The 22118-nt window shown below is 44.6% G+C and overlaps 1 protein-coding gene across 4 annotated transcripts in view; it reads left to right on the forward strand.

Annotated features, from left to right (window-relative positions):
- The window catches only part of ccdc24 (coiled-coil domain containing 24), a 56678-nt gene that overhangs the window by 523 nt on the left and 34037 nt on the right, over nucleotides 1-22118 (forward strand). For 3 of the 4 annotated variants that reach the window (XR_013788382.1, XM_079488693.1, XM_079488695.1), the window contains exon 2: nucleotides 3-146. Coding sequence is in view for 3 of the 4 variants with exons in the window: in XM_079488693.1 (XP_079344819.1) it covers nucleotides 3-146 (144 nt within the window). In the remaining variant the exon portion in view is untranslated. Of the gene's footprint in view, nucleotides 1-2; nucleotides 147-18063; nucleotides 18222-22118 lie in introns of all 4 variants that reach the window. The other variant, XM_079488694.1, reaches the window with a different exon arrangement.

Raw genomic sequence — 22118 nt, forward strand, 5'->3', positions numbered from 1 at the left:
AGGTCCTCATGGAGAGGCAGTGGGGTGGCTCTCCTCCGTCGGTGTGGAGCCTCATAGTGGAGCATGTTCCCCAGCTGGAGCTGCCAGAGATCAGCCAGGTGCTGGGAGACAGCCTGGTTGACATGTACACAGAGGTGCACGCTGAGGTAAGACGCTTCACGTGCTTCCTCAAAGTGTTTTAAAACCATTCATAAGACCAGAGGCAGATTTGTATGTTGCTAATATATCAGTAGTGCAGTCAACACCTTTTCATGTCAAGGAAGGACCCCCACAATTATTTGTATTTGGGCGCCGACCCCCGTCTCAAAGTATTTTGTTCCAGGGACAAAGATTTTAGTTAAAAATGTTTCCTTTCAAAATCGTTGCTGTCGGGAGGAAACCACCTTACTCCATTTTTTAGATTGTTTTATTTGTTTTCATAAATCAGTGCTATTGGACACCCTTTACATCTGTGTTTTGGTTAAAACAATATTGAATTAATGAAAGGACAAAACCTCTTAACTCCATTGGACCCACAAACTGTAAGTCCACCACCTCTCTCCTCATGCAAGTAACTGACAATATATAAATTCACACCACCAACTTTGATGAGGCAGCAATATAAGGTTTTCTAAATTTCCTGAAAAATGTGTATTTTTCATTTTGGAGTAAGGTGTTTTTTCCCAACAGCAGAGATATATATATTCAAATATTTGCCAAAATCATAAAGATTAAAATTAAGATTAAAATAGCAGATCTACAAGGTCAAGTGAAGTGATGTGCTATGAGCTTTTTGCTATTTTTTAGTGGTGCAGCCACTCCAATGAACAGCAATGCGTGTCCCTGGCTGGCTGGCTGGGTCTGAGCACGGAAATAGCGTTTTTTTTTCTTTAATAACCAAACACCAAAGAATACAATGTGGTTAAAATGCCATATGAACTAATATAACGACACACAGAGCTTTCCCGGTCTCAATGGCTTAAAATTTCAAGGACCCCCAGTATGCATTTGTACGCTCTCAGAGTTACAGACCTGTAAAGGCCGCTCCATTTAGAGCCCCCACAAGGAACCCTGGGGGTCCCTGCCCCCCGCTTTGAGGACCACTATTAGCAATGTGATTTTTCACGCATGCTGCTTCTCACAGGATGTAATGTTGTTGGGTGCAACATTCCCACACAGGAACCTTTATTTTTGTAAATGAACCACTTGAACCCCAGCATCCATATTCTGGGGGTGCTGCATTAGGCAAAAATAGCAGATCTACCGAGTCACAACATGTATCGTTGCGACACGCAGAGAGCTTGTAGATCGGCTATTTTTACGTTCGGGTGGCACAGTGGCAAAGTGCCTGCCCACTGTCTGCTTTGTCGAGCGTACGCCCGTGTTCAGTGGAGGGAAGCTGGGCACGGGCGGGCAGGTAGGGTGATCATTGTCATTGCATGTATTCCTAAGGGCTGGGGTGGCATCTGTTAGAAGGGAGTGTTGGGCAGAACCCCGGGAGGAGTAGGAATCATGATGGAAGGATGCTCTACGTCCTCCCGGTGGGGGCTCCTCACTGGCAGATGAGTCAGTAGGATGCAACAGCACACCTGAGATTCTTCCCATCTCAGGTCCAGTTTACTAAGTCTAGAGGGTTTAAGACAAGTGTTTAACACTGTGGATTTTACAGTGTCTGTGTAGTGTGACATACAGCACAATCATTGTATTTGACCTTTTGTGCCGTTATTTGACCGTTATTTTTTTGGATCTATTCCTTTCTGTAATCTCAGTATTCAGAGGAGACATTTAGTATAATGTTTTAACTATGAGTTAGGGCCCCAATTGGGTTTCATTTCTGGTAGGTTCTCAGAATACTGATGTTTTCTTTTGGATATGATTCCTGGTGGGACTGATTCTTGGCCAGAGTCCTTCCCAGCTTCTATAATAAAAGTGAAATGTGTGTAATCTGGCTGTAGTGAAAGTGTGGGCCAGGCAGACATCAATATTTACTTAAGACCAGCTGAACTCTTGGCCCCCAAAACCCCACAGCAGGGAAAAGCACTCCAGAATCCATTTTCAGCTCAGGCAAATACATGACATCAGCCAAGTCCTCAGTTTAGGTGCAACTCACACTCCGTGTCACACGTCTCAATAAGACCATCCTGGTTCAGGACAGAACCCCAAATGTGACTATAGCTCAACAAAGATTTGATGGATCATCACTAGTAAAACAATGAATAAATACATACATTCAGCATAGTCAATTCAATTCAAATGAGCATCCTTGGCATGAGAAAACATTACATTGCCAAAGCATGTGTCAAAATGTAATAAAAACAGTAGAAAAGGGGGAAGGATACAGTTGGAGGGGGTACAGCATTGTGTAAACAGAGCTACGTCACATTACATCATTATATGTTATATACTACAGGTATAACAGATAAGCAGCAATCTTTTGTAGTTACTTTGGGACAAATAGCAGCATTCTTTCTCAAGACTATCTAAATAGTGTACCAGAAAAAAGCCTCAGATTTAAGATGATTTTGAGATTTAAGCATTTTCAGTGAAGAGCTTTGGTGTGTAGAGGCCAGGGAATCAGGGAAAGCAGCGTTTAGTATAGTAGACCCCTGGGGACTGTGGTCAACTTAGTGCATAGGGTTAGTATAGTAGACCCCTGGGGACTGTGGTCAACTTAGTACATAGGGTTTAGTATAGTAGACCCCTGGGGACTGTGGTCTACTTAGTACATAGGGTTTAGTATAGTAGACCCCTGGGGACTGTGGTCAACTTAGTACATAGGGGTTAGTATAGTAGACCCCTGGGGACTGTGGTCAACTTAGTACATAGGGTTTAGTATAGTAGACCCCTGGGGACTGTGGTCAACTTAGTACATAGGGTGTAGTATAGTAGACCCCTGGGGACTGTGGTCAACTTAGTACATAGGGTTTAGTATAGTAGACCCCTGGAGACTGTGGTCAACTTAGTACATAGGGTTTAGTATAGTAGACCCCTGGGGACTGTGGTCAACTTAGTACATAGGGTTTAGTATAGTAGACCCCTGGGGACTGTGGTCAACTTAGTACATAGGGTTTAGTATAGTAGACCCCTGGGGACTGTGGTCTACTTAGTACATAGGGTTTAGTATAGTAGACCCCTGGGGACTGTGGTCAACTTAGTACATAGGGGTTAGTATAGTAGACCCCTGGGGACTGTGGTCAACTTAGTACATAGGGTTTAGTATAGTAGACCCCTGGGGACTGTGGTCAACTTAGTGCATAGGGTTAGTATAGTAGACCCCTGGGGACTGTGGTCAACTTAGTACATAGGGTTTAGTATAGTAGACCCCTGGGGACTGTGGTCAACTTAGTGCATAGGGTTTAGTATAGTAGACCCCTGGGGACTGTGGTCAACTTAGTACATAGGGTTTAGTATAGTAGACCCCTGGGGACTGTGGTCAACTTAGTGCATAGGGTTAGTATAGTAGACCCCTGGGGACTGTGGTCAACTTAGTACATAGGGTTTAGTATAGTAGACCCCTGGGGACTGTGGTCAACTTAGTGCATAGGGTTTTAGTATAGTAGACCCCTGGGGACTGTGGTCAACTTAGTACATAGGGTTTAAGTTTAGTATAGTAGACCCCTGGGGACTGTGGTCAACTTAGTACATAGGGTTTAGTATAGTAGACCCCTGGGGACTGTGGTCAACTTAGTGCATAGGGTTTTAGTATAGTAGACCCCTGGGGACTGTGGTCAACTTAGTACATAGGGTTTAAGTTTAGTATAGTAGACCCCTGGGGACTGTGGTCAACTTAGTACATAGGGTTTAAGTTTAGTATAGTAGACCCCTGGGGACTGTGGTCAACTTAGTGCATAGGGTTTAAGTTTAGTATAGTAGACCCCTGGGGACTGTGGTCAACTTAGTGCATAGGGTTTAAGTTTAGTATAGTAGACCCCTGGGGACTGTGGTCAACTTAGTGCATAGGGTTTAAGTTTAGTATAGTAGACCCCTGGGGACTGTAGTCAACTTAGTGCATAGGGTTTAAGTGTTTAGTATAGTAGACCCCTGGGGACTCTGGTCAACTTAGTGCATAGGGTTTAAGTGGTTAAATCTTTGAATGGAAAGACAAGCAGCCTAGCAGCTTAATAGGTGAACATTCCTCTCAAGATAACTTGCAGTATGTAAGGGAGACCATGCCACAAGCACTGCCGTTTGTATTTCTACTAGAGGTTCGGGCCACTATACGGCCCTCACATCTAGTAACGCCCTCACATCGAATAGGCTACAAATTACAATACTACAATATTGGCCTCAATTAATACCAACCTCTCAGGTACAGGGTGGCTTGCTCTGCTTGGCTTGGTTGGGCATCATTGGGTTTTCACTATGCTATTGGGTTATAATATGTGTTATGTTCATTTGGGCTAAATGCCTATTTTGTGTGTGTGTGTGTGTGTGTGTGTGTGTGTGTGTGTGTGTGTGTGTGTGTGTGTGTGTGTGTGTGTGTGTGTGTGTGTGTGTGTGTGTGTGTGTGTGTGTGTGTGTGTGTGTGTGTGTGTGTGTGTGTGTGTGTGTGTGTGTGTGTGTGTGTGTGTGTGTGTGTGTGTGTGTGTGTGTGTGTGTGTGTGTGTGTGCGCGCGCGCCCGTGCGTGCGTGCGCTAGACATTCCATTTTACAGTGCTATACTTTTCTCTAATGCACAGTGGCTGGTTGTAGAGACTGATTTATGCAATGAGTTGTTGTGCATTGTGTCTCGTGGCGAAAATAGCCGTGTGTGCGTGCGTGCGTGATGTCATTTGTGGGAACTGCCATACACACACACACCAAAGTATTTGACCGACGCACATGCATCACAGTGCCGAGCAGTCCTATGGTCCTACCTAACGAGCAGTCCTATGGTCCTACCTAACGAGCAGTCCTATGGTCCTACCTAACGAGCAGTCCTATGGTCCTACCTAACGAGCAGTCCTATGGTCCTACCTAACGAGCAGTCCTATGGTCCTACCTAACGAGCAGTCCTATGGTCCTACCTAACGAGCAGTCCTATGGTCCTACCTAACGAGCAGTCCTATGGTCCTACCTAACGGGCAGTCCTATGGTCCTACCTAACGAGCAGTCCTATGGTCCTACCTAACGAGCAGTCCTATGGTCCTACCTAACGAGCAGTCCTATGGTCCTACCTAACGAGCAGTCCTATGGTCCTACCTAACGAGCAGTCCTATGGTCCTACCTAACGAGCAGTCCTATGGTCCTACCTAACGAGCAGTCCTATGGTCCTACCTAACGAGCAGTCCTATGGTCCTACCTAACGAGCAGTCCTATGGTCCTACCTAACGAGCAGTCCTATGGTCCTACCTAACGAGCAGTCCTATGGTCCTACCTAACGAGCAGTCCTATGGTCCTACCTAACGAGCAGTCCTATGGTCCTACCTAACGAGCAGTCCTATGGTCCTACCTAACGAGCAGTCCTATGGTCCTACCTAACGAGCAGTCCTATGGTCCTACCTAACGAGCAGTCCTATGGTCCTACCTAACGAGCAGTCCTATGGTCCTACCTAACGAGCAGTCCTATGGTCCTACCTAACGAGCAGTCCTATGGTCCTACCTAACGAGCAGTCCTATGGTCCTACCTAACGAGCAGTCCTATGGTCCTACCTAACGAGCAGTCCTATGGTCCTACCTAACGAGCAGTCCTATGGTCCTACCTAACGAGCAGTCCTATGGTCCTACCTAACGAGCAGTCCTATGGTCCTACCTAACGAGCAGTCCTATGGTCCTACCTAACGAGCAGTCCTATGGTCCTACCTAACGGACGTCCAAATTGGGGGCGTGGAATTGACAGACATCAACATTTCTGGACAGCGATATTATGAATGTCATTTATACAAATTCTTGCCATTTTGAACCCTAACCATGAAGCCAAAAATAGGCGTTCTACAAGCTCACATATGTTTGGTGCTCGACACCAGTGTGCAACTAAATACTATAATTCTGGCATAACGTCAACCCCTAGACCTAACCTAATTCCTAATTGTGAGCCTAACTCCCCAAGTATTCTTTTAACCATAACAACCATTTCTCTTGAGAGCCCCGTGCAGTAAAAGTTTCCTCACTAGTATCTAGTTCTCAAATTCTAATATACTTGTGAATGTGAAACCGTTTGACCCTCACAAGTATAGTAATACAACACGCACTCTAAACATCCGATTTGGCTAGCTGCTGGAAGGTACTTGTTTGTCAGTGAAAGTGCTTTCTGAAGGTGATGCTATCAGCCTTGTGCCTACAGTGCAGCTGCAGGTCAGACACTCAGGGGAGATGAAAACACATCCTGACTGACTGCAGTCTGTCTCAAGTCCTGCCATGAGGAAACTGACCACGGATCATATCTACCAATGCATGCATGACTTAGGGCTGGTGCACGCACGCAGGCAGGCACGCACGCACGCACGCACACATGCAATAATAATCTTGAGTGAGCCGGGGTGGTGGTTGACAGGGTTAAACTCTCTACTGTTTATAAGATCATTAGCAACACGTATTCTCTGCCCTGAGTGCCCTCCAGCAGTTGTTTGCATTGTGTGCGGGCGGGCGGGCGTGCGCAAGACATTCCGTTTTACAGTGCTTTACTTTTCTCTAATGCACAGTGGCTGGTTGTAGAGCCTGATTTATGCAATGAGTTGTTGTGCATTGTGTCTCGTGGCGAAAATAGCCGATCTATAAGCTCACGACGTGTCGCAGTGCGACGCGCAGTGAGCTTGTGCATCGGCTATTTTCTGCACGAGACGTCCACGTGCAACTAATTCTAAATCACTTTCAAGGCCCCCGGCCGGAAGGAAAGACTTACAGTAGGCTGAAGGCTTGTGAAGTTCAGAGAAAAGAAAAGCACAGAGGGCCTTATTATTCAGCTGTGACCACGACCAGCGCTGCTTCCTGCTCTTATTACAACTACACTGTGAAATACTCAGTATTAATAGAGCCTTTTACTATAGGTCTCTCTTCCTCCCTTTCTCTCTCTCAGTTACGAGATGCTCTCTCTCTTCTTCACTCTCTCTTTGTTCTGTTTGTCTCTCTGTCACGAGATGCTCTCTCTCTTCTTCACTCTCTCTTTGTTCTGTTTGTCTCTCTGTCACGAGATGCTCTCTCTCTTCTTCACTCTCTCTTTGTTCGGTTTGTTTGATTGATTGATTGAAAATTGTATTAACAGTTTGCAGAATTACAGTACATTTCAAGCACAAACTCAATACAAAGGCTGTTAACTGTGAGTGGACGACCCAATTAAGCATTACACTTGTTTACAACAGGGTCCACCATGTTCAATTCATCAAAACATTTAGAGACGTACAAATAGACACTTCTATATAGACAAAGAACAGTACAGGAATTCATCATAATGGAGGTAAAAAGGGAAAAGAAACATGAGGGGAAAAGGGGGGTCTGTCTTGTCTGTCAATTTAAATTCAAAGGAGCTTTAATGGCATGAGAAAACATACTTAACGTAGGCTACGTTTACAGGGACAATACAAAAAACAATGTATTAAGTTGTAAAAACAATCTTAGAAACAATCTTGGAGACAATTAAATATGAAATAGATGCAATCTCTCTCTCTCTCTCTCTCAGTTACAGTAAGCTCTCTCCTTCACTTTCTATTATCTATTCTGCTCTGTCTCTTGCTTATTTTCTCTCTGAATTCAACTCTCTCCTCTCTATCATTCTGCTATCTTCCTCTTCAGTTCAGTCCACCCCCCCCCCCCCCCCCCCCTCTCCTCTCTCTCTCTCTCGGTTGCTGCTGCTCTGTCTCGGTGTCTCTCTGCCATGTGATGAATTCCTTCCCTCAGTGGTCACAGATGAGAGGTAACAGTAGATCTAGTACATCCCTCCTTCCATCAAGGTCTCCTTTGTCCGCCGTGCCACGGCCCCTTCAGAGGCAGCGATCGGCATGTTCTTTCAAGTCTCACAGGATACAGTTGGGTGCCACCGATATTGTCCCTTATCATTTGACCCATTTAGGCCTGACCTCAAAATTGAAAAAAATCCTTCTAAATCCTCCAGTTTTCTGAAATAAATATTTTCACGATTTTTCAAAAATAGCAGACCTACAAGCTCGTAGCGCGCCACTCGGTGGCGCGCTATGAGCTTGTAGATCTGCTATTTTTCAATAGCTAAATTATAACAATGTTTAAAACACCAAAAGGGGTTCCCGCCCAAAATGGGTTAACTGTCCTTTTGCGCAGATCACGCAAACCTCAGCAAAAAGAAAAGGACAATATCGATGGCCTCCAACTGTAAGTCTCTGTCTGTCCCCGTCTCCATGTCTCAGTCTCACTACAGCACATGCCAGTTTCAGAGACGCTCCGTTACAGGCAAGAATGTCAGAAATGAACGCCCCTTGCCAAGGGGGGTTTACAATGCATTACAATATAATTCTGTAGCCCAGGTGCACTCAAACTTGTTCATTTAAAGGACTCGGAGTAGTATACAAAACTCTGAGAGTGTTCTCAGAGTTAAAGACCTCTAAGGGTCCATTTAGAACCCCCTCAAGGAACCCTGAGGGTCCCTGGACCCTAGCCTGGCTAATAAGCCAGACTCAAATCACACTGTCGTGTGGTATTTGAGTCTGGAGATGCTGTGTATGGATCTTGTTTCCCGGGGGGCGGGTTCAAACATTTTCTCTTTGACGCAATTGGTTAGAGCTACTGTCAGTCAAAGGTCTCAAGCATTGAACGTCACTGTACCAAAGCCCGCCCATATTGCATACCGTGTCCCGATTGGCCACACCAGTTCTCTGGTGTAGGAAATGGGCGTACAATTGAGCCTCTCCAGACCGTAATCCACCGGCAGGCAATTTTGTTTTGCCAACGGCTGATTGGGTCTGGCTTATTAGCCAGGCTACCTGGACCCCACTTTGAGAGCTACTACTGTAGCCAAACAATATACAAAGAAATTATGTTTCACCTACATAGTTCTGTCGCGTGGAAACCTCACATGTCCACTACTTTTCAGTAGCACAAACAAGCTCAAAACGTGTGGCTTCGCACCATGTTTCAAGCTTGTGGATCTGCTACCTTTGTTTTTTTGTGTGTGAAGCTGTATAGTATGATCAAGTAGGACAATTAATTTACAAAAAAACAAAAAAGTTAAAATATGGAGGAATACTAACTGGAATACTAATACTAACAACGATGTACTGTCACTGTCCCGCAGGCTCTGGCAAACATATGGTACAGGTATTTGCCAAATGACATGTGTAGTGTACAGTACCTTGTATAACTTCTTCACTGTGACCAAGTGCTCTGTCATCTGTGCGTACTTGTGGCACTGAGCCAGTTCTTTGTAATGTCTCATTTATACACCTCCGTACAATGGTGTCCCCCGCAGTGACATTACTTGTGGGCTTGTAGATCTACTATTTTTTTTTTTATGTTTTTTTTTTGTGGCTTTCGCCTTTATTTTATATTTTTTATGTAGGGACAGACAGACAGGCTGACAGGGAATGGGTAGAAAGATGGGGGAAGACATGCAGTAAAGGCCGTCGGGATCGGGAGTCGAACCAGAATCATGAAAACCCCCTAGTTTTAAGTACCATGTCACATGGTACTTAAAACAAAAGGAAAGTTTGACAATTTTGCCTGCCATATAGGATGTTAATGGTAGGGTCACAAGAAACCCCTATAAAAACAATTGCCCAATAGTGACAGCCGGTGAGCAAGTGAATATTTTAGGCCAATAAGCCTATCTCACAGAATTTCCCCGCCCCCCTAAATACGCCCCCTTTCGGGGTTAGTGGTGATAGCGTGACGTCACTCCATAGACGCTCCATGTTAACAGAGGTAATTTAAGAAGTCTACAACTTTTGTTTTCTCAAGGTAAGGTTTGTTCTATCTGTTCGAGCTGATTTACCATCTTGTTTGCTTCATAATAATATTGGTCTGTCATATTTTTACATTAGAAAATGTACTTAGATTCTCCAGAGAAAAAAACGTGTAAATGCTCATGTTAAAGTCACCACTATTTACCGGAAGTGGGCGTGAAAAGCGGGCTGTGAGATAGGCCTATTAGAAAGACTATATACCAAATGTCCCACCCCATAACCCCGGCTGCCTGACTACTGTAAGGTTGCTCGCCTCCAGCTCCAAGTGCCTCATGCACACAATGCCCAGCCTGCCTCTCGTACATGACCCACGTATAGGCCGATCATTTTAGTCCTACATTTCTATCATGTACCATTCGTAGCATTCTTGGGTGACGTGAGAACCCAAAAGCAACGTAAATATTCACATAGATATTCTGAATAACTGATTAATATTCATGACAAAGACCTTCATGTAAATGAGATTAAATAGTTTTCACATACACTACGATGAATTAATATGAACACGGGTTAATTAAAGACAATTATACCACAGGTCGTTTCGAGGAAGCAATCTGATTGGTTGAAACAGCCTTCTAGCCGTGGGTTAAACCAGCACCATTCACCACCTAATCAAAACAAAGAATTCAGCTGCTCTGTTCTCCCAGAGCGCTAGCAAACTCGGTGGCTAGGCTAGCTAGTTTATTGGGACATTTGTGGTCGTAGTGACTAGATCTGTCATTAAAAAAATATTTTTTTTCAGCGATTTTCTTAGTTTTAAGGGTAACTGTTGTATAATTGCAATATTACACTCGAGGGTGTGGTTTAACGTGATTATTGCCACTTCAGTGATGCTTGCGGAACTCAACTTCGTCTCGTTCCTCACTGCATCACTGTCGTGGCAATAATCACGTTAACCCACACCCTCTCGTGTAATATTGCTTAATTGTACTCCAATCTTCATCTAAAGATGACGAAAGATCCTTCTTTTAAAGAGTGCTGGCAGATGTAAACAACCCCTTCAAATAGAATAGTTCCTGGATGAGATCAGCAGTCGGGCCACTCGGATGCATTTGTACAGTACGTTCTCTGAGTTCAATTAAAACGGAGGACGTTACTGTGTGTAGGAGGAGGAAAAGTCAACACGCATCTCGTTAGCCAGTGAGCCGTGAAGCCTGTAACATAAACACCATTAGTACACCAAGCAGAGGGTGAAGACGACCTTGTGTCTCTCTCTCTCTCTCTCTCTCTCTCTCTCTCTCTCTCTCTCTCAATTTTCAATTTCAAAAGGCTTTATTGGCATGATAAATATGTTCTACATTGCCAAAGCATACATACAACAAAACAAAAGTCAACATTGTGCACACAGAGACAACTCTCTGCGCACACAGAGACAACAACAAACATCCCAACAATAATGAACAACAAGCAATACAGTAAAAATGAGAATAAATTAACAAACAGAAACATAACGGCAACTTAATGACCCTGTTCAGACAGATATACTGTTCTCTCTCTCTCTCTCTCTCTCTGTCTCTTTGAAATGTGGAGTATGTCTGTATGCACCCGTGTTTGTGTGTGATAGAAACTTTAAATGGCAAGTGGAAACAACGTTTGGGGGAAACTGGGGATCACACACACACACACACACACACACACACACACACACACACACACACACACACACACACACACACACACACACACACACACACACACACACACACACACACACACAGTTTTGTAGTTTCCTCCAGCAGCCTCCTTTGAAGTTCAGTGTTAGAGGTGAGAGCAGAGTAATGACTGGCAGCAAACAGATGGGGAGCTGTTCATGGTGTCCACCTCACTTTATAGAACCCCAACACACACACACACACACACACACACACACACACACACACACACACACACACACACACACACACACACACACGTCTTTTTTTTTTACCACACTTTTGTACGTGTAGTACTTTACTTTTCTCCCCTCCATTGCCAGTGAGCCGTGATGTTATGGCGGGTGTTCTAGAGATAGTTGTGTTGTTTTATAATGTCATTTATATTGTATGCCGTTATAATGCTTAGAAAGGCTTTATTTTGAAAGACTTAAGGACCCTTATATTGAAATGCCTTCTTGATTAGAAGAGGTCACTGTGACATTTGGCCTAGTTAAGGCAGGTGTGTGAGTTTTAGATGATTGCACTCACTGGATAGTAATCAGCTGCGTGGGCTTGCAAACATCATTTGTGTTAGAGGCAGCACAGAGAGTGCACCCACTACTTCTCTGTGCAACATGTGAAGCTTTTCTTTCTCACCTTCTACATACCTTCACCAGGAGGCAATGCTGTAAGTTAGGACTCATATGGAAGTATTGCATTTCATGTTGTGAACTTGTTAAATGTCAATTTCATGCATAATAAGTTAATGTTAAAGAGCATTTCATGGTAATTTTGGATTAAAAAGGAATGTATTTACAAGCTACTGTAAAATTAAGAACAGGAAAACTGAACTCATGCATGTTGTATTGTATTTTATGTTTGTTTCAGTTTTTACTCCATGACCTTGTAAAAGATGAAGAACCACTCAGTAAAGGAACTTTACATCACGATTCTGTCATTCTTTCTATGGGGAATTGGAGTTTAGCTCGCTGTTGAGCTGAAGTTAAGCTATACACTTTGGCAGGAACAGCACAGTAAAAAAAGCATACTTTGACTGGCGTCGTGCTTGAAGAGAGATGGCATCAAAGAAAAGCGACATCTTCTCTGAAGAGCAAGAGGAGCTCACGGACATCAGGCTCATCGGCCAGCGCAGCCACTCGTGCCCGTGGAAGAGCAGAGGCTGCCAAGATACGAGCAGAATATGCGGCCCAAGAAGCTCAACTCAAGGTGCAAAAGGCTACTATGGAGGCATATATGCACCAGCAAAAGGCTACTATGGAGGCAGATATGCACCAGCAAAAGGCTGCTATGGAAGCAGAAAGGCAAAAAGAAAATGCTGCTATGGAATCAAAGTTACAATTAGCTTCAGCTAGATACGAAGCTGATTTAGGAGTGCTCTCTTTCAAGCGTGAAGCAGACGCAGCTGTTGCAGAAGCAGTAGTTTTGGAGATGGCCGAAGTCTACCACGACCCTCTAGTGTTAGACGAGATCTCAGAAGAGGATAAAATGGAGAGGACAGGTGCGTTTGTAAATTCTCAACAAGCAGATTCAGCCGTTGCAGAGGCAGTAGATTTGGAGACGCCCGAAGTCTACTACGACCCTCAAATGTTAGAGGTTAAAGGGGAGAGGACTATTGAGTTTGTAAATTCTCAACTAAAATTAAACTCATTCGGCAATCAGCCACCCGAACAAGTGATCTCTCCACCGCAAGACAACAATCCGACACAGCCAAGCACAAGTTTTGTTTCTCCACTGATACAGCAATGCCAAGCAAGAGACAGCTCACCACATGTCAAAGCCTTCTGCAAAACCAAACACCAAACCAACGATGCAAGCACACCACGTTGTGTTAAAATGGAATACAAGTCCCCTAAACGAGAGCATGATTATCAGGTACATTCAAGCAGGGATTACTCCAAGTTGAATGTTTCTGCCCTGCCATACACCCCCCAAGGTACACAAGCATCTAATGCGCCCACCACTGAACCACTTGCAATCCTCCTCGCTCGGCGAGACTTGGTGAGCTCTAGCCTATATCAGTTCGATGACAGGCCCGAAAACTACCGCGCTTGGTACTCATCCTACACCAACACTACTCGAGGGTTAGGCCTCACAGCAACAGAGGAATTGGATTTAATGACACGGTGGCTCGGTAAGGAATCCAGCGAACATGTCAAACGTATGCGCTCCGTGCATGTAAATAACCCCGCAGCAGCTCTTCAAAAGGCATGGGAAAGACTCCGTGAATGTTATGCAGCTCCCGAAATTCTAGAGAGCTCCCTATTCAAGCGGCTGGATGACTTCCCACGAGTGACGTCGAAAGACCACAAAAAGCTACAGGACCTAGGAGATCTACTCATGGAGCTCCAGGGTGCAAAGGAGGACGGATACCTCAGGGGGCTGTCATATCTGGACACTCCACGGGGCATAAACCCCATTGTTGAGAAGCTACCTCACGGGCTCCAAGAAAAATGGATGTCCACCGGCTCCAAATGGAAGGAGGACAATGACGGTTGTTACCCCCCATTCCAGTACTTCGCCCGGTTTGTCTGCCATGAAGCACGGAAGCGTAACGACCCAAGCTTTCATCTTTCCAGCAATGGAACTGCACCTGCAAAAACAGACAGACCTACCTTTAAAAGTCAAGGCTCCAGCTATCCAATCACGGTTCACAAGACCAACGTCTCTACAGCAGAACCCGATGCAGACAACCTTGTGAAAAGCGACAATGATCCACGCAAAACATGCCCAATCCACAACCTTCCTCACCCACTGAGGAAGTGCAGGACCTTCAGAAACAGAACACTCTCGGACAGGAAGGCCTTTCTCATGGAGAAAGGAATATGTTTCAAATGCGTATCCTCTGCCTCTCATCTAGCAAAGGACTGCAAAAATGCAGTAAAGTGTGAGGAGTGCGACAGCAACTTTCATGAAACAGCCATGCATCCCGGGCCAGTGTTGCAGACACCCAGGGCCTCTTCACCCTCAGCAGAGAATGGCGGGGAGGAGGAAGACGGCCAGGCCAGCGAACAAATTGTCAGCTCCAGCTGTACAGAGGTATGTGACCTGGGCCAAGTCGGAAGATCGTGCTCTAAGATCTGCCTAGCAAGGCTGTACCCAAAATATTCAAGGGACAACGCTATCAACGCTTACGTAATACTGGACGACCAGAGCAACAGGTCGTTGGCTAGATCCGATTTCTTCAACCTGTTTAACGTAAAGGCTGAACCTTCTTCATACTACCTGAAGACGTGTTCCGGTATGGTTCAGACATCAGGCAGGAAAGCCGAAGGGTTCCAGATCGAGTCGTTGGATGGCAATCTCAGCATTCCCCTGCCACCACTTCTCGAGTGCAATGACATCATCAACAACAGGTCCGAAATACCAACACCGAGCGCCGCTATGCACCACCCGCATCTAAGGAAGATTGCAGAATACATCCCAGAGCTAGACCCGCAAGCAGAGATCCTGCTGTTGCTCGGCAGAGATGTCACACGACTACACCAAGTGAGGGAACAGGTCACAGGGCCTTATGATGTCGACGGGCCGTACGATGCCCCCTTCGCCCAGCGCCTTGACTTGGGCTGGGTGCTGGTAGGAGACGTATGTTTGGACAAAACTCACAAGCCTACAGTCACAACATTCAAGACCGACGTGCAAGAAAGAGGTCGCTCTTCAATCCTCCAACCTTGCACAAGCTTCACGCACGTTAAAGCAAAACCCTGCCATGGCAGGGAGTCACATGACAGTCTTTTCAGGTCCAACAAGAAGGCTGTAGTCTCACGCCCTCAAGGAGACTTCACAGAAAAGGAGGTCTGCACCAAAACAGTTGAACATACCTACCCTGCAATGCAGTCAAGAGTCAAAAAGAAACCTTCAACAAGGGCTTGTTCTGCTGAAGGACAATCAAGCTGCTCAGAACAAATGGCCAATGGAAGTGATCACCACCACCTTCCCTGGGAAAAAGGAAAAACAACGCAACGTGGACAAGAAGACTTTGGACCAAGGTTATGCAAAGACTTTTTGTAGACTAGGTTTAGTTCTGCTTCTATCTACAGTTCTACTCAGAGGACTCATATGCAGAACCCGCATTGTGAAAGATAAGTTGTTGACCTCTTAAAAGGTCAGGCGGGGAGTGTGTTGTTTTATAATGTCATTTATATTGTATGCCGTTATAATGCTTAGAAAGGCTTTATTTTGAAAGACTTAAGGACCCTTATATTGAAATGCCTTCTTGATTAGAAGAGGTCACTGTGACATTTGGCCTAGTTAAGGCAGGTGTGTGAGTTTTAGATGATTGCACTCACTGGATACTAGTGGATAGTAATCAGCTGCGTGGGCTTGCAAACATCATTTGTGTTAGAGGCAGCACAGAGAGTGCACCCACTACTTCTCTGTGCAACATGTGAAGCTTTTCTTTCTCACCTTCTACATACCTTCACCAGGAGGCAATGCTGTAAGTTAGGACTCATATGGAAGTATTGCATTTCATGTTGTGAACTTGTTAAATGTCAATTTCATGCATAATAAGTTAATGTTAAAGAGCATTTCATGGTAATTTTGGATTAAAAAGGAATGTATTTACAAGCTACTGTAAAATTAAGAACAGGAAAACTGAACTCATGCATGTTGTATTGTATTTTATGTTTGTTTCAGTTTTTACTCCATGACCTTGTAAAAGATGAAGAACCACTCAGTAAAGGAACTTTACATCACGATTCTGTCATTCTTTCTATGGGGAATTGGAGTTTAGCTCGCTGTTGAGCTGAAGTTAAGCTATACACTTTGGCAGGAACAGCACAATAGTGTTTTAAACAGATGTATGCTGTGGGGTTTGTGCATACTCTGCAGTAACACTGATTGCAGATACCTTCTAGTCCATGTATTTCCCTGACACCATTCAGGCATTTATCCAACTCTGTGTTTAAACGTGCGGACAGGCAAGATAGGCAATAACCTTTGAAACAGTGTCCTCCGTAAAATTGTCTTTGTTGAAAAAGTGGTAAGCACAACATAATCAGAATAAGGCACTAAAATAGAGATATGGCAAGGCAAAAAACTATAATAACGTGACACTTTTACGTGATTTGATTTCACTCCAGGATGAAAACAGATAAATGGTGCATTTATATAGCGTCTTTATCCAAGGCGCTTTACATAGATTGTGCATTACATTCACCCATTCACACACACATTCATACACCGATTGCGGCAGAAGCCATGCAAGGTACCAGCCAGCACATCGGGAGCAATTTGGGGTTCAGTGTCTTGCCCAAGGACACTTCGACATGTAGCCAGGAGGAGCCGGGATTCGAACCGCCGACCCATGGATCATTGGACGACCTGGCATACCTCTTGAGCCACAGTCGCCCCTGAACGACAGATCAGGACCAACAGACAAAATGGAACTGGATAATGGTCGAGTCTGAGACATAACAACTAGATGCTCGACCGGCTGCAAATATAAGTGTAACGCAGAAACCTGTGGCCTGTAGAATGATGTTACAACAGCTGCACGTCGCTGTTTGACGTTGCGTAGAGTGGTCCTAATGGGCAAAAGAGGTGGCTGAAATGAGCCTGAATAATGTGTGTTATATTAACCGTACAATATGTGAAGACTTTTGAGGGCGGGATAATACGCCTGGACCCAAGGCAGAGTACTTATGCATAGTCTGTGGAAGTGTGGAGGCAAGTGGAGTGCTGGTAAGCTCGATCCTATAGCAACCAGACACCACGTCGACCCTATTCTGATTCTGGTAGTGGCATATGTCCTGCTTCATAAAGGGAGAATCAGAATCAACATTATTGTCACATCACAGTTTTACGTAGTAAGTAAAAAAGTGGGTGAAATTAGTATTTGTGCATCATCAGCCGTGCTGTGCCAGATAGTCCTCATGCATGCAGCTACAGTGATTTAAAGTTAGATTGGCTCCAGTTAGCGTCACATTGTTTTTGTTCCCCACATAATGCGAATCAATTAGTTAACCCATTTTGACCTGAGATCAGATTCTAAAAATGTCTTCTACATCCTGACAGTTTTCTGAAAAAGCTATGTTTCTATGTCAGTGGTTCTTCGATTTTTCAAAAATAGCAGACCTACAAGCTCGTAGCGCGCCACTCGGTGGCGCGCTATGAGCTTGTAGATCTGCTATTTTTCAATAGCTAAAGCATATTGGGTTCCCGCCCAAAATGGGTTAAGTCAGGCTAGTCTCGCTACGAGTTAAATAGAAAATGGATGATTATTATACCAAAATAAACAAAACAATTATACCAAACTAAACATTTTAAAATGGGGGAATCATTTTGGTCCAGAACCATCTGGTCGTTGGTTCTGGTCACTTGATGATGTAACGTTATTTCCGCTACGACCGGATCAGAAACCCGATAATGGTATTGATCCCAGGCTAGTTAGTAACCAAATTAAACCTTACTTAGAGTGTACAAATGGAATCAAATGGTTCCATTTGTACACTCGTTCTTAGAATTACGGACTCATAAGGGCCCATTTGGAACCCCCCCCCCAAGGAACCCTGAGGGACACTGGACCCCCACTTTGAGAACCACTGCCTTGACCAACCTCGATAGGTCTGTCGTTGATCCCACAGGCGGAGATGTGGCGAGGGATCTGGCGGGGGATGCAGCAGGCCGGTGACCGCGGACGGAAGCCTCCTCTGGCGGACCCCCCCGTGGTCAGAGAACTACTGAAGGCCGAGATCTGCATGTTACTGCAGGCTGTGAGAGAGAGAGCTGCCAGGGAGGGGAGGTATGGAGTCTGGACGCACGCACGCACGCACGCACGCACGCACGCACGCACGGCACAAACGCTCGCCTGTGCATGCATACACATACCGACATAATCACAATATGCAGTGACCATTATTTCCCTATCCTGTTCATTGCTCTGCTGCAGCCGATCTAAGTTAATTATGTAATATGATTTAATCAATTTAATGAGTTCATCCACAATCCGAGTGGAAGCCAGCTGTAGAAATCCACACCATCGTGGAAACCCACCCACCCTCCTCATCCCCACATCCATCTCTAAGATGGAAAGAATCTTTTCTCCATCTTTTTTTTTTTCTTCTTCTGGTTTTGCCAAGTCTGCTTATTATAAGCGACTCTGGGCTTGTTTTTCTGTAAAGTTTTCTTGTAAATATTGGTGGTTGCAGTTTCTCTGGGCTTGATTCTAAAGTGTAGTTGCTTATTTGGGCTTCCTTCTAAACCAGTGGTTTTCCGGTCAAGCCAAATTAGGACCCCCAAATTAATTTGTATTTGGCCACGTGGACCCCCATCTGAAAATATTTTGTGCCAAGGACGACCATACAAGATTTGTGTTGATAGAATTTCTAAATATTCCACTCAAATATTTTTGGTAAATAACACTGTGACGCGTTGTGAGCTTGTAGATTGGCCATTTCAATTAGCTGCGGACCCCCTGTGTGTGTGACCATGTGGCCTAGTCACATCTTTTCAGTTTCTGTTTTCGTAGACCTGGACGCTTGTTTCTCTCACAAAATCTGGCAATACTGAAGAGGAGTCCAGACATGGCCCCGCCGTTTGTGGCTGTCATTAAGAGACGAGCTGCTGGGTCGCGACCTGGTCGCCACGCCCCGTGCGTCACCCTAACCCCCCCCCCCCAAAACACGCCCTGTGCGTCACCCATCACCCCCCCAAAACAAAGAGGCTCATAAAAGGCTGTATAGTGCTCCCTGGTCAGTTACAAATGGGCAGCAAATTAGGGGAACAAAGATTTGGAGCCATAGACGTGTCACAAACCCGTCTGGAGAACTCTAGGCCAACGGAACAATGATGGAACAGAGAATACATTCACGCATTCCTCTGCAGGGTGCACCGTGAATCCTCCGTGTTTATTTAAGCATTTGTAACCGTGAGCGGCGACAGTCAATAACCCAGCTGCAATTCCTAACTTTTGTGTTCTACCTGGGATTCGAAACCGGGTCTACTGCTCTTCTAAGTAGGGATGGGCATTTGGACCTTTTTTTTTGTAAACGTGTAACCTTTGGAATGTGTGGGGTTAACTGCGGTTCACCATCTATGACGTCATGTCAAAAAGTATAAAATGTAATAAATAAAATGTGTGGGCAGTTCAAATAGGGCCGAAAGGCTGTCTTGTAAGTTGTAACATACATTAGGTTCAGTCAGGAACACTCACGTCAAAAGTAGATTTAAGTAACTTATTTATTTATTACAACAAGTGGAATACAGTTAAATGAATGGCTCCACTCTTAAGATGCTCCCTGAATTATGCTGACAGCTGTGACTCCTCTGCCGTGCGTGAACTAAAGTGATGCTTCAGTCTATATCTCATTCTATACGACTGTTTTTTTCTCTTCAAATGTTTTTTGAGTGGTGTAAACCACTCCTACAACTGGCTTTTGTGTGCATAAAAAAATGACCATGGTTGCTATGTTCAAAATAATTTCTGACGTAATTAAATCACACCCGGGTGAACTGGATGACCGTAGCAACCGTGGTCATTTTCTCTGCACAGAAAAAGCCAGTTGTGAAATCACATCCGGGTGTGATTTCATTACGTCAGATCAGAGCTGATCAGGCTACATAATACCTTACCTTATTTCATTACGTCAGACATTACGTCAGACCACAGCTGATCATGCTATATAAAACCTTACACCACTCAGTTCACACGGGTGTGATTTTTTTAATTAAGAATAGTAATATATTGTATGAGAAACAATTATAGATTATATTTAAGTGATTCATTCCATTGCTGTGAGCTTGTAGATCGGCTGTTTTTGAATAGTCAAAGTATGGTTAAAGTGGTTAAAGGGGTCGTGATGATTAATACATTTTGCTGGGGACCCCCTGGAACCAAAGTGGGGTCCCCAGACGCCGCTTTGAGAAACGATGCTCTAAACATCACTGTTAAAGTCCTTGAAACGTGAGTTAGTTGGTGACGCGCAGGAGTGTTTTCGTCTCTTAACCAGAACAGACGTGGATGTGCGTAATAATGGTTGTGTGTGCGCACGCCGCATGTGTATGTATGCTCGTATATGACGTGCTAGAAGATGCTATCCCGGCAACCGGCTGGCTTCTTCCAGGAATGTTGCCCCTTTCACATTTCACCGCTTTTGTTCCTGCTTCAAAACAATACAAAAGAAAAAGGAAAAGCTCAATTCAAGATTTATTATTCTAATTTACGTGAATGAACCATTCATTGTTGGGCTGATTTGCTGACTTCCTGTCTTTGACATGTACGCCACAGTTCTGAAATGCCACAATTGTGTTGTGGCTTTCCAGCTAATAATTAGCTGTTTATGCTAAACACTTTCAATGAGGTTTACTAGTAAATGGACACATGGAGAGTTTGGCAAAGGCACTTATGCCGTTTCAAACGGCATATTGTTTGTATACCGGTACGTATGTAATGTTATGTTTATGTGTTGCTGTATTTTCTGTCGTGTTCTACCGGCCATGGTTGGCTACTAGAGTATAATTTAATATAACACCAGTAAGACACCCTAAGGGCGAGAAGCGACCCTCCCCAAAAGGTTGAGGTCGCGTGCACGCACCAGCCTGGGTAACGGCAGACTGCTGGGCTGGCGCTTTGTCATGGGGGGTCAGATCAACATATGGAATGAATTCTGTACTGGCCATATATGGAGCGTGTCTTGAGTGAAACTTTGACAGGAAAAGACTCGCTCACCGTATAGAAAATAGAAGTAAAACTCCTTAAACTGAGTGCTCGTGCTCAAAGTGCAATTAAAAAGCAAACGTTTCGGTCCTAGGACCTTCGTCAGTGCTATATGATTTTCACAGACACAGAACTTGCTCTTAAAGAGCTCCAAAACAATACAGCTCAGGTGCTGAGAATTGCTGATTGCTAATTGATGACATCACCAGATGGTGGGGCGTGGACATTACAGAGATTACAGAGATTTACATTCCAAATTCACAGTTATATAGGAAACAAGAATACTGTATACATCACATGTTGACAGACTAATACAATCACTTTTTGAAAGTGACTCAGTGTCTTGAGTGTACAGGGTTTGATGAGGTCAGATCAACATATGGAATGTCAGAACAGGTCAGCTCCATATATGGACATCTAAGGGTGGCAGCGGGGGCAGTGTCTTGAGCTAGTGTACAGGGTTTGATGAGGACCCACTGGCCCAGGTAGAGCCAGGCCTTAATTTTCGGGCCTGTTGAATGGACTACCTGTCAGGACAGGTATCAGTCAAAACTTCAAAAGGGAGACAATCAAAGAGGAAGGATCAACATAATGGAATGTCAGAATAGGTCAGCTCCATATATGGAGATCTAAGGGTTTGAGGTCAGATGTAGAGTTGCTGGCCAGCTCCATATATGCATCATCATTGCATATATGCATATATGCATATATGCATATATGCATATATGCAATGATGATCCATGTATGGCTATCCAAGGTTTGATGAGGTCAGTAGTACAATACTCAAATAATTGTACTGATTGGAAACTCAGCTTATTGTCCCTGACCTGACAGCAACAGACAAACAGCAGACACAAACAGTATCAGTGCTTCACAAAAGACTGCCAGCTAGCAGCAAAACCACTTTCCATCTTTTAAGGTGCGTGCGTGCGTGCGTGCGTGCGTGCGTGCGTGTGTGTGCTCAACTGTAGCCTCGGAAACCCA

Source organism: Electrona antarctica (genome assembly GCF_951216825.1).
Source record: "Electrona antarctica genome assembly, chromosome: 19".
Lineage (NCBI taxonomy): Eukaryota > Metazoa > Chordata > Actinopteri > Myctophiformes > Myctophidae > Electrona > Electrona antarctica.